Source organism: Xiphias gladius, chromosome 14, assembly GCF_016859285.1.
Source record: "Xiphias gladius isolate SHS-SW01 ecotype Sanya breed wild chromosome 14, ASM1685928v1, whole genome shotgun sequence".
Taxonomy (NCBI): domain Eukaryota; kingdom Metazoa; phylum Chordata; class Actinopteri; order Istiophoriformes; family Xiphiidae; genus Xiphias; species Xiphias gladius.
This window is the reverse complement of record NC_053413.1, coordinates 7,039,749-7,056,258: the sequence shown is the minus strand read 5'-3', so window position 1 is coordinate 7,056,258 and position 16,510 is coordinate 7,039,749. Positions and strand designations below refer to the sequence as shown.

General features: G+C 39.8%; 1 protein-coding gene across 5 annotated transcripts in view; it reads left to right on the top strand.

Moving 5' to 3' along the window:
- Positions 1-12,630, top strand: part of carmil3 (capping protein regulator and myosin 1 linker 3) — a 78,129-nt gene extending 65,499 nt beyond the window's left edge. For 3 of the 5 annotated variants that reach the window (XM_040144319.1, XM_040144318.1, XM_040144322.1), the window contains 9 exons: positions 16-95; positions 4,162-4,281; positions 5,442-5,610; positions 6,399-6,768; positions 8,853-8,959; positions 9,052-9,268; positions 9,528-9,599; positions 9,933-10,052; positions 11,876-12,630. In XM_040144319.1, the coding sequence (XP_040000253.1) occupies positions 16-95; positions 4,162-4,281; positions 5,442-5,610; positions 6,399-6,768; positions 8,853-8,959; positions 9,052-9,268; positions 9,528-9,599; positions 9,933-10,052; positions 11,876-11,916 (1,296 nt within the window). In that variant the 3' untranslated portion in view covers positions 11,917-12,630. The remainder of the gene's footprint in view (positions 1-15; positions 96-4,161; positions 4,282-5,441; positions 5,611-6,398; positions 6,769-8,852; positions 8,960-9,051; positions 9,269-9,527; positions 9,600-9,932; positions 10,053-11,875) is intronic. The other 2 variants (XM_040144320.1, XM_040144321.1) reach the window with 2 other exon arrangements.
- Positions 12,631-16,510: the final 3,880 nt, after the last annotated feature.

Genomic DNA, 16,510 nt, shown 5'->3' with positions numbered 1-16,510 from the left:
TTTGTGTGTGTTTAGCATTGCTCAGAGAATGGAGGAGTCAATATGCTGGAGGATGGACTACCTGATTTCTACAGCAAGAGAGTCCTTCCTGACAGGTAGCTCACAGAATCAGTTTTCTTTTTGTGTAGTCATTTAAAAAATGCAGTAAATATCTGGCCCCTGGAGACAAAACACATCCAAGAGTGAAAATAAAAAAAACCTTAAGGGATCTGTGATATCTGATATTTTATTCTTTAACAACTAATAAGGACGAAGCCAGCCAAACATACAGTATTAATCTTGTAATTATCTAAGGCAGTTCTCATTAGTATGAGCTAATTATCTCTTAATGATGAGAAAACTGTCTTGTTGTTACAACAAAAGAATGTGATGATCAGAGTTAAGCTACCATTCAAAACAATGCGTGGGTGGGACCTTGGGCAGGTTATGCAATACACATTCTTGACACTGGTTTGACACCATTCCACTGATATACAGGTAGTGGTAACATGCCAAGAGAGACAGCAATCTGCCAGCAAAGGCAGAAAAGAAGAAGACTGCATGCTAGCAAATATGGAAATAAACAAATCAAGTTTCAAATTTTAGTAGAAATCGGCTTTGTAAAGTTATTTATCTATGAGGAAAGAAGTCAACATGTTCAGTCCTCAAGGATACACTGGATTATGTGCATTCTGGTGAACATAGTGGAGATTTTAGCAGTTTGAGAGCCAGATATTTTGCTCAGGAGTTAGTGAAAACCAAAAAAAAGCAAAAAAGGGAGTAAGAATTAGACTTATATTCGCCTGGTGGCCAGAAATACAACGCAAAAAGAGTACTTATATTGCTAGACATGCAAATAAGCAACTGCTTGCTAAGAAGTTTGGCGTTTCAAGGTAAAATTTGATAATATGCCCCTATTTACCCTCAAGTAAGCAAAAATCAATTAATGCAGGTTTAAGTACATAAACTGAACAATCACAGTAATTGAAGATTCCTGGGCAATAATTGACATATTATTAGTGCCATGGTGATTAGTCAATGGCTGAACCAGTATCTCCAAAGCCTTCAGTCCTAGAAGGAAATGAAAGGAAAAATGCAGTGTCATCACAGTCCTATCTTTTGAAATGGTGTCTGGTATTTTTTATCATTATTATGGGATAGTATTCTCATAATTATCATTTAAAGATTTCCTTATAATGAAAATGTTTCCTCGTAGATTACAAGATGCTAAGTTCTAATCATGAGACACTGAGTCATGCTTCATTTTTCTTCCTTTGGTGAATGTTATGTGCTATATCAGTACAATTAAATGGAAATGTTATCAGTGTTCCACCACATTGTGTTAAATTGAACAGTATCACATGCAATACATTTTATCCAGATAGGGCTGAAGTGAATGATATAAATCCTGTTGTTGCTTAACATGTGACTAGACACATCAAAATAATTGTTTATTAAGATGTGACTCAAATGGGTTTTAGTTGGTGAGATGCAAAGTCTTCCTTTAAGGCACATGTGCTCTGGACACAAAATAAAACAACACCTATCAACCCCACTGTAATAGCAATGTATTAATATACACCTACATAGACAAGGATTCCTCCTGCATGCCTCTGATCTCAAGGTTTATCAGCCGCTCTTATCTTCCTTTTCGTCCAGCATCAGTGTTGCTAAAACTGCTTTTTACAATAAGATCAGCAGTATCACAGACACTCGGAAAATTATTTTCCACCTTCAAAACATTACTCAATCCTCCACCACCTCCACCAGACACAAACCTCTCACCTGACATCTTTGCCTCTTTCTTTACTGAAAAGGTAGCGTCCATAAGTAGTCAATCCTCTAAACCACCAAAAGACAACCAGTCTCCCTCGGTTAAGGGCACATCACTCTCCATGGTCAGCCCGCTCACTGAGGGCAGGGCACTTGCAAGCCAAACATGTAGCAGTCCTACTACATGCCTTTCTTTGCCCCTTCTGGTCAATGGTGCAGCACTTCCTTCATTCACCCCTCTCACTGAGAGTGTCGGTCAAATCTCCTGAGTTGTAGCCGTCCTACCACATGTCTGCTAGACCCCATTCCTACTTACGTCCTCCAAGCCACATTTCGCATTACCTGACTCAGTTTGCCACCAAACTCTTGGTACAGGTCATGGTTATCTCTCGCCTGGACTACTGCAAAGCCCTTCCAACTGGTCTCCCAGCATACACAGTGAAACCTTTAAAGATGGTCCAGAATGCAATGCGGCACGTCTGGTCTTCGATCAACCTAAAAGGGGAGCATGCCACTTCGCTGCTCATTTACCTCCACTGGCCACCATTGGGTCTGCAGCCATCTACGTGAACTCATACAGTCATACAGGCTTATGCTCCTCCTCAGCCACGGCGTTCCTCCAAGGAACCTCGTCTGGCACTGCCAAACACAAAAGGCAATCTCAGTCCAGCCTGTTCTCATTTGTGGTTCTCCGATGTAGGAACAAGCTACAAAATGTTATCAGAGCATGGGGGATCCCTCTGTATCTTCAAGAATCTCTTGAAGACTCATCTCTTCTGAGAGCACCTCCTCTCCTAATACTTCTAACACCCTAACATTCCTAACTCACACTAACTGTGCACTTCTTTACCTGATCTCCTTGCACTTTTTCTTACTGAACAGATGAGTAAGTGTAATGTAGTGTTTCTTACAGTTCATACTAAAAAAAGGCATTTGCATAAAAAGGCATTTGCATAAAAAACAGGACTATTAGTTCTCCGTCTCTTTAATGCTTTTGTACTTTCATGTCATTTAATGTTATCAGTGATGACTATGCGCCTGAAGCACTGGAACATATACAATTGAGAGGTTCAATTGAGGCCTCATTTGTAAGTCTATTTGTTAAAAACTAGAAGATATTCCATAATATAAAAGAAATCAATTTGTTTACTGTCACAGCCCAGCCTCTTGTTTTCTAATTGCTTTTCCTTGAAACTATACTGTGGTCATGCAGAGTTGTGTTTTCTGTGTATTAGAGACAGTACTAACTGTCGGCATATACAGATCTTGGGAAAAATAATTACATGTCAAAGAAACCAAACAACATATGCTTGACATCGACTTCACATTGAGACCCACAGTAATTAGCTTCAGCAGTAAATTCTACAGTAGATCACAAAGGGGTCAGTCAAGTTTTTGTAACTGTGTGATCAGCCAATTTTCCAAGGATTTGCTTTCATTAAAATGAATAATTTAACCCCGGACTGTAATATTTATCAGTGGCATGTGATGTGAAAGTACATTGCAAACATTGAATAATCGGTAAAATTCCAATAAAGTAGTGTATTTAATCATGCGGTCTCACCACAGTCTCACCACTCTCAACAGCGTTTTTAGAACTTTTTTCTTTTTTGCGAAAAAGCTCTAAAAACCCATTCTTCAATACCTGCCAACAACCAAAACTCCTCTAGCTTGAAGCTATCACTAAAACTAGCTAATTTTACAAAAACGCTTATATAACAAACTAAACTTGGTTAAACTATAGTGTAATTAGTGAATCTTATACTTGTATTAAAAAAATATATGTCTTCTATAGTTTAGGTTAAGGGTTTAGGGTGTGGTAATGAAGCTAGCCATTTATTAGTAAATTACTTTATAATGGTACATCATAGCTCAAAAACATTAACTGGGATTGTAAGATCCCAATAAATGGCTCAAAAAATCACAAATAAAAGCCACACAGCCCTATGTCTACTCCAGCCACGTGGAACTTATAGTTCCCAAACATTTATAAGGTTACACGACGATGTGCCTAATGCCAGTTAGCAGACAGTGCATAAAAAAGATTCATTGAGGCAGCAGAAACTATGTCTCCTGTTAAATTTGTTAAACCATCTGTACAGGCCACTCAGAATAAAACGTCTGTTGTCTGTTATTGTCAAATGGTTCATTAGCATAAGTGATATAATACATGCAGTGTAGTCAGATATTAACACTGGGATCAGTTAGGCAGTAATGACTTACACAGAATAGTGGTCAATAATGGTTTGTGGCTGATTGCCTAAACAGTACAACCCCATGAAAGATGACCCCTAACTCTTGATCCTACTGTATGTACCTCTCTCTATATCCATCTGTCCTTTCTACTCTCATCTTTAGCAATAACCTCATCTCTCCTACTTTCTGTCCTCCTCTTTCTCTCCCTTTCAGCCAGTTGTCATCCCTCCATCAGGCCCAGTCACTGCGGAGGAAGAAAAGGCGCAGCGTACTGTCCATTTTCTCTGGCTTCCGCAAGAACCGCAACTCCACCATCTCTAATCAGGACTCCGAGTAAGTACACAGCAGAGGGGTTGAGTGGAAGGAGGGAATGAGAGTAACATTTAAGTGCACAGACCCAGAGAATGAGAAGGCTGGTAAATTAATCCAGTGCTGGGCATTAATGTCACTTCATACCTTCATAAATATTTTAATGGAAGAAAATATTTCGCCGTCTCCAGCTGTTTTCCTTTGCTTTGAATTTATGGCCCTGCTTACATTTAAGCTGCTGTTACATAATGGCGCAAAAGTTTAAAAAGTAGACAGCAGTATTTGCAAAGAGGACAAAAAGTAAAATATGTAAAACTTACTTAAAAAATGAATTGCACAGATTATTACCGTAACATAAGTACTGCAGGTTGATAGGTGTTGTTTTATTTTGTGTCCAGAGCACATGTGACCTAAAGTAAGACTGTGCATCTCAACCACTAAAACCCATTTGATTCACATGTTCATAAACAATTAATCTGATGCATCTAGGCACATGTTAAGGGAAAGAATAGCACTCAGTAGGCACTCTTTGCAAATTTCAACATTAGAAGGAGTTACAGAGTTGGACAAAATGGAGGGAGAAAAGTCACTCACTGAGCGTTACAGTGTGTGTTTCCGCTGACAGAAGTGGTTACAAATTGAACTTAAAGGAACTGTGGCTACACTAAACCCTGGTGATGCAGTTGCCCCTGCTGGTTAACAACCTGGCTGTGGCACAGGAGTTAAACACTAAGTTTTACAGTAGTCTACAGCAGTCTGAAAAGAGAAGAGTAAAAGAACAGATGACTCATCTGAAGGCCAGCTGTAGATAGCTTTTTAAAAATAGTTTACCATGTTTTGTTGTGTTTCATCCACCGGGAGACTGTTGCTGCATTCACTTGGCTGCTGTCTAACTCCATATCTTTTGTCGTTTTACTACAGCACAGAGTGAGTGGAAAGTGCAATAGAATCTGTGCCAAAAATCAATCCATTGATTGCAGAATTTAAAAATTGATGACAAAGGATGCACACACCTATATTGTATATTGTAAATTAATTTCAAAAAAAGGATTCTCAATTCAAAGCATATTAAAAATAAAGCCGTTTAAGTCAATTTAATGGCAAATTAGATCGCCCACCACTTACTCACTTCTTCCCTGGCCTCCAAGGTCAAGACCCAACTTTTTTCTATGTGATTCTTCCAGGAGCGCTTCAGAGAATGTCTACTCGATGATTCAGCACCCTAAGGACACTGTGAGGCCAGAGAGCACTGTTCCCGGAGCCAATGGGACCATGCCTTCACCTCGGCCAATGCAGGGCGCACCTGTGCACGGGATAAGGGCTGCCAGCCCCCCCTGCCTCATCCAAAGACAGGTAAAGTGTTAGGGACAGGCACAGTGAGTACGCTGAGACCACTGTTCAACCAGAAATTCCCAAATTTGAACTTGTGTTACAGCAAACAGCTACTGACACTAAATACCTAGCAGCTCCATTTTGGCACACATGGAATTATTCCTCTGTGGAATAGTGCACCAATCTGGCCCACAACACGGTTTTAAGTGAATGTAAATGAGTTCTAATACTATGTCTTTAGTCTGCTTCCAATCTAACTCATATATAAGGATCCAAATTCTGAGCATCCTGCTCCTAATTCCTATAATCCTACAGTGCATAGTTGAAAGCTGTGCCCACCACCTGATATTCTCAGCCTCAAACTCAGTTTGTCTGAGGTGTTGAGGACTATATGGCCAATTTTAAATCTCTTCCCAAACCTGCACGCGTGCGTGCACACCCAAACGCACACACAGACATCTACACAGACACACACACACACAAACACACATGAAGAAAAAGTCAGTAAAATCCATTTGGTTCTTAAAGTAGAGTCGTTGGATCCTCACTGATCCTTGAGGGGCTTCAAGGACATCCTTTGCAAAATGAGGGATAAATTAATTTTGGCATAATTGAATTCCCTAGAATTATGAATTTTTAATCATAGGCTTCCCCTACCACTGTTACCACCAGACTAGACAGTTTAACAAATCAGTAGATCCTCTAGAATCCCAGAGAGCACTACATATCATATATCAAAATGAGGTGTAATATTTGACTTTTATGAGGCTTAATTGCTTGTGTATCTATCTTTCTTTGTCCTTGTGTAGTCCACAGACCTGGTCAGCATGGTGTATAGCTGCATCGGGGCAGAAATCGAGGACTCAGATGGCAGCAGCACCTCTGACATCAAAGCGACAGACCAAGATCCTGACATATCGACCACAATCTCAGATGCCCCTGCAGATACTCGGACCAACGGCCATGTGGTGTCCTCCAAACAACAGCAAGACAGACAGATGGAGACCGGCAGGCAGGAGAGGATCGTACCCCTGACAGACTCGCGGACTGAGACAGAGGAGGACACACACGGCGGCGGGGGAAGAGTGGCCCTCTGTGGGCCGAGACCAGAGCCACCACCACAGAGCACCAAGCCCAGTCTGGCTGTCATGAGGCAGAGACACCTGCAGGAGAGTTTAGGTACTGCAAGTTAAACAACAACTGAGGTCAAATTCCAGTATTTCCTGATTGCTTTGACTCAGTTTTCAGTGTGCCAGACTCCTGATGCAAACAGCCAGACAGACTTTCAGAATTCTTGCCTTTTACACTCAAAATGCCGTTGTTACATACAAAGAGCAAAACACTAGATCACATGCTCAAGTCCTCAGAGTACAGTCACCTCATGTTAGCACAAGTTTCAGTGCTTGTTATGAAGCGTACAGATCACTGAATAAAATGCAGACATGTCGCTTTATTTTTTTTTAACAACTTAACCCTGTTGAGCAGCATTGCACCATATTTGCTAATGATTTCACCGCCATTTCAAATGAATGTCAGTAATCGAAAAAACAAGGGTAAAAGAGTACAATTTCTATTGCAGTGTATTGAGTATCTGTTACACTAATGTAAATAGTACTTTAATGTTTCCAGCATTACACTATGACTCACCAGCTTTCTCTACTTTAGATGATGAAATTTGCAAGTGATTTGAAATATGGTGTGATAAAGGCAGAAACAATAACCTGATGGAGTGATGTACAATCACAACACACTTGTGTTAATGGAGGATTAACTGTATTGTAAATTCAGACTCTTAACTTGACAGTAACAAGTTAAGAGTCTGACAGTTAACAGTTAACAGTAATCGAGCATATTCAATAAATAAAATTAAAGTTTTCAAAACTCATTCTTACTCCACCTCATTTCAAATACTGACTCCTGGAGAAATTGTGCATTTTTTCTTATTGCTAATTTAATAATCTTGAGGAAATTAGCTAAACTTAGTGATGCTCTTATAAATGATTGAAACAATGTTTTCAGTATAATGCACAGTAGCGTTTTTTAAATATTGCAGATTGAATCTCTGTTTGGAAAATTGAGCCAAAGAAAATGCAAAATACTGTAAAGCTTCTGTGTCAGTCAGAATCAATTGCAGACACAAAGCTGGCTGGCTAAATCTCTGAATCTCAAATTTCTTGATAATGTGGGTCTGTCAACTAATAATAATCACTAGCGATAATGTTACATAAATGATGCACTATCAGATCTACATGTAGCACAAACAAGGGTATAAATATTAGTAAATGATACTGGTTAACATAGTTGTACAACAACTAACATAGTAATACATTTTTAATCACTTTTCCGACTACAATTTAAAAGGTCTTGATAAAAAGTTGGAAAGCTAACCTAAAGCAGTTGAAAACATAGCTCAGCATCATTAAAAGAACATTTGTTTAAGTCTGTCTGTCAAAGTTAGTTTAATGAGCGATGAAGTATAAGAGTTTGCAGTGATTTGATTAGGCTAAGTCCTAAAGGTATGCTGCTCTAAACTACAGGGGCCAGAGAGAGGGCCATGGTAAAAAGCTATTGTTAGTTTTTTAACTCTAGACATTATAATAAGCTAAATCTCCTCGGTTACAAAAGTAGCTGTAGACTTCAGTCTGAAGGAAAGGGAATTAAAAGATCAGTACAACAGCCAGATGCCAGAGATGTTGATGTCGTAAAATCAATGTATTGATCTGCAGATTGACATTAAAACTGGAGAAAGGGTAGGGGAATGTCCACCTTTATCCTCTGACAGGAAGCCTCGCTGCAGTGCGTAGATAGCCAAAAAGTGTTAAAGACAGCTGCTGCTGATTTTTCCTCATTAACCGAAGATGAGGTGGCATCGAGACAACCCATCCGCATATAAACATGCATATAAACATATGCACATGCATATATGCATGTTAAGAGATGGACAGCTGTGTATTTGCATATATGTTTCTGAACCTCTTCAAGCTGTTGGAAGCACTTAACAGAAAATGTAACAACAAGCCAGTCCATAACTGTACGTGTTTTATTGTTTGTTTTACATTCAGTTTTCATTAGTTTAGTATATGTTTGGGAAAACATTTCAGCCCTCACCTAGCCAAGGCTTACATTTCCAATTAGAGAAATGCACATGGAATGTGGGCTCCTGCTATTTGTCAAAAGGGCTTTTACCTCTTCTTTTAAAATATCCAAAAAAGCTTTGGTAGATCATTGTGAAGGCTGTGTTGTCTGTGATTTTGTCTTACCAGAAGAGGCAGGAAGGCTGGAAGGAGAGGAAGACCAGAGTGAAAGAAAGCGTGATGAGAAGCCGAGAGCGAGAGGGCCAGAGGGACAACGCCCTCTTATTCCCAATAAGGTATGTAGCCAGCTTGTAAAAAAGAAAAAAGTAACTATCATGCAGCAGACTCTGATACATCACCAAATACCTACTGTATGTTCCACTTTCAGCCCAGTCTAGACCTCTCAAGAGACAAGACCTCTCCGGAAAACACCAAGTCCCCTCCCAAAACCTCGCCTGAGAGTCCAGGGGGAGAACCCATCAACGACCAGAGGAGTTTACCTCCAGCTCAGCCAGTCAGTCAAGACGAGGGGACCGCTGAGAAGAAAAGCCCACCAGCGTTTGCCAAGCCCGGGACAGAGGCAGGAGATTCTTCCATCAGTCAAGGTACGGTAACATGTCCTTCTACAGCAAAGGGTAGAGACAGTCAATTGTGATGTGGTAGAAGTCACAATAAAACAGCATTGGTGGTACTTTAATTTAATCTTCTTGGATTCTCTATTGAAATAGTGTCATATTCTACACATGGCACAATGTGACAAACTGCGTTGTTGTTGAAGTCAGTAAGGCCATATGGAGAGAATAATATGGTGTGAATGATGATGATCAGGATAATGATGATGATTATTATTGTTCCACAAATCAGACGAGGAAGAGGGCCGTAATGCGTTTCCAGCAACATCACATCACACCAGGAAGTCCAACTCATTTGACATAGGTACTGTATGTCTGACACTGTGTTTACTGCACTCCTGCTGTTGTGTGCACATTATGTGTAAATGTTATAGATATCACAATATGCATGCAGTTTAGTTACCCAGATGGGTATCTGAGAGGAATGCACATCTTGTTGTTTTTGTTCATAATTCATAACAATGGCGCAAGGCCTTTGTTATTTTTTATCAAATGAAAGCAGCATGAGTCTCTTATTTGATGTGCTCCCAAGCCTGTAGAACTTGCTGGCTGTGCACCATGTTACTGCCTTATCCAACAACCCCCTTTTGAGTTCCCGCACCCCACCGTGTGTGTGTGTGTCTCCTGCCATTTTCAGGCATGGAACGGGACAGTCCCTACGATCTGGAGAGGTGTTCAGATCGCAGATTCCCCGTGAAAAAGCCCTGTTTCCCCCAGTACAGAAACAGATCTCTGGACTATCCTGCTGGGACCAGTTGTATGTATCTGTTTCACCTCCTGCTATGTGTGGTACGACAGCCATGGAGCAGGAAAAGTTTGCACTATCATTTACGTTTTTTCCTAATTTATTGCACTACAAAGAACATTTCAGAATGATTGATTGATTTTTTTTTTTTTTTTCTGTTGTTAGTTATTTTTAATTTTTCTAAAACTAGTACAGCATCCAGTTAGTCTTTATAAAGTTAATTAAATTCAAAAAAAGTTTCAATTCGTAACCTTTGCAAAAACTCAACTGTGTAAACTTTTTCATAGCACTGTACATGGATGAGTCATACCCTGCATATTGAATGCATGCTTGTTCCGGTATTTGATAAATGGCTGACCAAAGAAAGAGATCATAAAACATCATTTAAAGACATAATTTGGCCATTTTCCGGATGTGTTATTGCAGCTAGCAGCCGGATCTGACACTGCCTGGATAAGTGTGCTATTAGACAAGAACTTCATCATTTTTGAAATAAGTACCTTTTATCACCCCTGCTGATTCCTTTTTGATGCCATGTTCTTTTATTGAGATAATTGGCAGCTATGTTTAGCTGATGCATCATCACTTTCTAAACTGAGTCGTTTGGCACTGAAAATGAAAACCTGAGGCAGTGGAATTCAATGGGCACTAATGACACAGCAAAGCCACTGCCAATTACCTCTGTAAAACAGAACTGTATATGAACAACCTGCTGGAGGGCACTCAATTACCATCACTGTGGGAATGATAAAAGGCCCCATATGTCACAAATGGTGGCAGAAAAGCCAGTTATATAGAAATGTGAAACCTAAGGGATCCTCCATAGCTTGTCTGCTTAAATTTTAGGTCGGCTGAAACCTCAAGCAGATACTTTATATTCAGGACAACAGGCACATCGTCACATTTGTGTTTCCCATACACACTGAAATCTGAGTATTTGAAGTGTAAAGACGTTGTCAGAGGGATTCCTTCTATGGTCTTATTCTAAGTTTGGCGAACTTAAAGGTACATCAGTTGATGTTTTCTTTTTTGTGGCCACTTGGGGGCAGCGGAACAAGCTAAAAACACAACATCTGGCATTTTGTCACCTCATAAAAATGATATAGCAAACATGTCAGCAAACTGTATACACATCCAGAAGACACAGAGCAACGTAAGTATTTATTTAAAATTGTGTTTCCTGCCACCTTATCAATGCAAGGGAATTCTTAATTCTCCTTTTTAGCATTTGGCAGCTAAATGTGCCGCTATGGTCACTGGCTAGCTGCTGCTTGTCTGTCTGATGATTGGTATTGGGAAGGTAAGGGAAGGGCTTTTTTTGCCAAAAACAGCTGATTGCTGTTGTTCAAGCAATGGTTGATGAGAGCAGGGTTGTGGAGTAGAAATCTAAAACAATGATTCAAAATGGGCTAAAACCTGCGCAGAGCTGGGAGCAACTGCGTGTTTCGGTGAATCATCTCTATGGGCTAAGCCACACCTTTCACATTACACATGGCCATTTGATCCATTGGTAATTTAAAATAGTGATTGTGCCACTTTAAACCTACAATAACTGCCATTTTGGCCACTTGGAGATAACAGAAACAATATTTTAAGGCTGATATGGTGAGCTTCTTAGCAAACAGTTGCCTATTTATACATTCAGCAGAGATTCGCAGCAAGATTAGGATTCATTTTGCGTCGTCCTTGTGTTCAACTGATGAATCTAAGTCCAATATTAACTCTCCTTTCAGCTGTTTTGCTCTTGCTCCTTGCTTTTGATCCATTGTTAATATAAACATTTTCATCAGTGCAGCCTCAAAGTCAAGCAGTGATTATTATATTTGCTTCCTTAGGTTATGACAGTCCCCAGCTTGGTAACAGAGATGCGTTATGACGTTACCAGTGGACCAGGAGAAGTTTTCTGGGCAGAGAAGACTGGAACATGGAGGACTGGAGAGAGACAAGCTTTTAAAACTGTTTGGACTCAACTGACGCAGCTTTTTCTTTTTCATTTGATCCATTTAAACATTTGTTGCTGAAAATGCATGTACTGTATGCTTTCTGTTTTTAACTGGTTGCACTTGCTATAGTTTTTCTCAGGCATAAGGGAAGCTCTGACCTGCAGTACATAAGGTACTTTTCGTACAAACACACAATATTTCACTGTCTCTCCAGTATGCTCCTGAACTGTTCTTTTATGCATTTGTGCTAAATCTTTTAATGTTGATGAAACTCTGTCCTCTCATCGTCTCCCTGTCTTTGACTGACAATCTGTGACTACTGAAAGTGAGTTTGTACTGTATTTACTCTAATGAATGTGTAAATACTGAATATAAGACTGCACTAGCCATTGTGGTAACTCTACCAGTTAACAATCATGATTTTATTTGTGATAATACATCATTTGATAACTGTGTTTATAAGTATGCTTTTGGTGTATGCTGACGAAGATTAAATGTGTTATCACGCACTTAGCTCTCCCATCACTTCAAGAGTATTTAAGTCAGTCAGTGGATCACTCAAAGTTTTAATCTGATTTTGCAGGCCTGAAAATTAGTATATTTTCTAAAAATGCTTCTATGAATCAGAATAAATAAAATTGACTTTACACAAGGAATTGGTTTATGTGAATTATGCTTGATGCATTTTTCTGTATTTACATTACAGTCAATTCATACCTTTAGTTACAGGTACAACAAAATTAAATGTTTGTCATTTAATTTGTTAAACTTCTGTGGTAAATGTTTGACATGTAATTTAAATGTAACATGCATTTTCCAAAAGGGAACTTCACCAGTCTTACAGAACAAAGTCAGGTTTTGTCGTGGGCTTTTCAACTCTTTACAGCCTGTGAAAATAGTATAAGGTCTTCTATGGCTCAAGAGGAGCTTTGTATAGCCTGCGGAAATAACCCCTGATGATGATATCAGGGTTCACCTGGCTTGGGTTTGGTGACTAAAAAATATTGCAGGAATATTTTGACATTTTGCGAAATATTTTTGTTCACTTTCTCGGTGAGTGAGAGATGAGAGGATCAATACCACTCTGATGTCTGCATTAAGTGTGGCACTGGAGCCAGGGGACTGTTAGCCTGGCTTACTAAGCAACCAGCCCAGCCAAGAAATAGTGTCAGCATGTAACTCCCCATAAAACCACGGCCTGTCTTTATTTGCAGTTTGAACAAGAAAACTATTAACATGTTCACTAGTGAGGTTTAGAAAGGCTGGTAGGCAGATTTTTTTTTACCTTCAGACAGAGGCAGGCTAGTTGTTTCCCTCTGCTTCTAGTCTTTACGCTGAGCTAAGCTTAACGCCTCCTGGCTCCAGCTTCATATATGAAAGAATAGTTCTGTATTTTGTGAAATACACTCATTCACTTTCTTGTCAAGAGTTGGATGGCAAGATTGATACTACTCTCAAGTTTTTATAGTAAATATGAAACACTGCCAGCAGATGTTAGCTTAGCTTAGCAACAAAGACTAGAAAAAGGAAACCATAGCGTGGCTCTGTCTGAGGGTCTCAAAATATGGCTACCAGCTCCTCTAAGGCTCACAAATTAACGTGTTACATTTTATTCGTGTAAAAATGACAAATTTTACAGTATATGCTTATTTTTAGGCTATTTCTTAGCCGTGAGCTAGGAGTCTAGTTGTCACTATAGCATTGCCATGTAACTAGTGGAGACTTGAAACTGGTTCCCCTTGTTTCCGGTCTTTATGCTAGGTTAAGTTAATAAACCGCTGGCCGTAACTTCATATTTAATGGACAGATATGAGAAAGAGAAAGGTGTCTTCCTTCTCATCTAACTCGGAGCAATAAAGCAAATACGTGTATCTCCCAAATTGTTAAACTATTCCTTTAAAAGAAACTAAAAGTCATATCTCAACCTTTGTTGTTGCTTTTTTTAAATCAGTCACTTGTGTCCCCCAATGGTGTGGAAGTGCAATAAGCAATCAGTGGGGGCCACTTTAAATTAAAAAAAATGAAATAAAAAATCATCAATTGTAACGGGTCAAGGACCGAAAAGGCAAAAGATGACAAAATATTCCTGTCTCAGGGAAAAAATGTAAATCGTGAAAGAAGAAAGCAAGAAAATAAAACAGGGAAAGATGTTTTTTACAAATGAGAAAGTACATACGTTTTCCGATTACAGCGGCATGGATTCATAATTGTTTCTTAAAGGCACTGAATAACATTTAAGTCTAGTGGTGGCACAGATGGTGACTAATTTTTAGTATTTCTTGGTGATGTGACGACTCAAGACAAACTTTCGAAGGGAGTGTTACTGCCTCTCAGCAGCAGATGGCAGCAGAGACTGAGCGCTCTCTAGCCCAGAACTGCCTGCACACTGTTCCAGTGACATGTCGCTGCCAAGTAATGATGCACTGTCGTGGTCACAGTCAAGAATCCAAGCAGCAGTCACTGTCGCTGCACTACCGAAGGCAGACTATGCATGGCGACGCAGCTGTCGTGGTGGCGATTTTTGTGGATGAGATAAATCTAGGGGGAGACTCGCTAATGAGCAAGATCAGCACTTAATTGGCAATATAAACACGCTCATTAATTACTCCTATCACTGGCATGTAAGCAGCAGATTAGGGCTATGCAGTTACTCATAACTGAATGCTCTCTCTGTCATACACGTCTCATACACAGAACAGATCAGGCTTGGATGGTTTGTCAGCTTTTCCAAACAATTATGAACCTGTTGTTTTTTTTGTTTTGTTTTTTCGTAACAGTGAGAAGCTTTTAATTCCCTCCATCCAGTCACCTGATCCCGCACTGTGCCAGGACAGATCACAGGGAGGGGTTATGCTTTCCCATTCACTGGCTCACCGGATAAGCTCAGTTAATTCTCTCTCCTCTTTCCATCCACACACAGTCCCACACACAATATGCTCAGCTGAGTTTTTCATTACAGTTTATGTAAACCTACACGGTTCACACGCATACACACAATGTTCCACTAACAAAACACTGTGCGTGCGAGTGCACATTACTATCTGAGTGTATTCCAGCTCATTCATCTTGATGTGTATCAGACGGTGTAAAGTGTGCACTCACTTATCTGTATGTTTGCAAGCTTACTCGTTCATCTATGTCTAAGTTATTTCTAGAGAAATGTGCATTCCTCTGAAAGTGTGTGTGTGTGTGTGTGTGTGTGTGTGTGTTTGAGTCGCAGGTGTTCACCACCAGCACGCCGGTCAGCAGGAAGCCACTTGCCTGGCTGCACCATCAGTGGGATGCTGGTAATGGGTTTATGTAAGCCTGTGTTTTCCACCATGCATTTTCTGAGCAGCACAAAAACAGGTAACAAAGCCTGACATATGAATCATTTCGCTGTATGTGTGCCGTTAAGAAAGGATTCGAATTCTTGTTGAGCTTCTGTGTTAGGTAATATACTTATAATAATATAAACAAATACAAGCCTTTCAGTTTATTGTCATCACAGCAGTAAAAATAATGCATTGTGCGTGATATCACCATTGAAACGCCTAGGCTGTAGTTTACCTGCATGCTTCCAAACAGTGTTTGTATAATTTCCTTTAGGCAGAGCTCATAAGGCTACTAAGCACTCATTTAAACAAAATCACTATATTTTGTTTAAATTACTGGTTAGTCTCTAATCAGTCATCTAAGGAGTGGACTGGCTCAGTGTAAAGCCCCCCTGGATCCCAAGTCTGCCCTTAATTCATCCTCTATGCAATACAATTGTGGCTAATGCATTAGGATGTAAACTATGCGATGCTGCTGGTATTTAGAGGCAGTGATAATATTGTAAGCAGCAACACTGTGAGCCCTTAAATTTTTTGATGAAAACAAAAAAGTTTAATTTTCTTTTTTCTGTTTGTGTCGCCTTCGCGGATTTGCTTTTGGATTTTCTTGTAGCAAATTTGGTGTGGAAAGAAAATACAAGCTAAAAGTAAAATGGTCTGCCAAGTGACTGAGAAGTGGGGCAGGAGGACACGACTCGGGTGTTTTTCGTGCATCAGGGGAGCGGTATTTTTCATAAGTAAACTAACTCAACTTTAATACCAATGACTCGTGACTACACTTGGAGCTTGCACTTGGAAAGCGCAGACCGACAGCAGACAAACAATGCTGACAAAACCACAAAAAACGGGCCGCAACATTCAAAACATTCGGTCTGAGAAATGACAAATGATGGTATCAGGGTAATAGCACACCAGGGCACACTTGATCATGTTGCTATTAAATATTATAAAGATTGGCCAGACAGTTCATTCTTTCGGAGCCTGGGAGGTGTTATAGAGAAAGAATACTTTGTGTGCACAAATTACTGATTCAAGAGAACCAATTCACCAATTCTTGACTGATTCTCTCCCCTGAGGCTCCACTTTCTGGCTGGCTCTGGAGCTTTCAACCATATTGCACAGTCTTCACTGGCCGATTTAAGTTGCTCCCTTAACCTTGTTTGAAAATTTCTGTAAATTTGCCATTGTGTCTATAACTCTTCTCCGCTGTTGC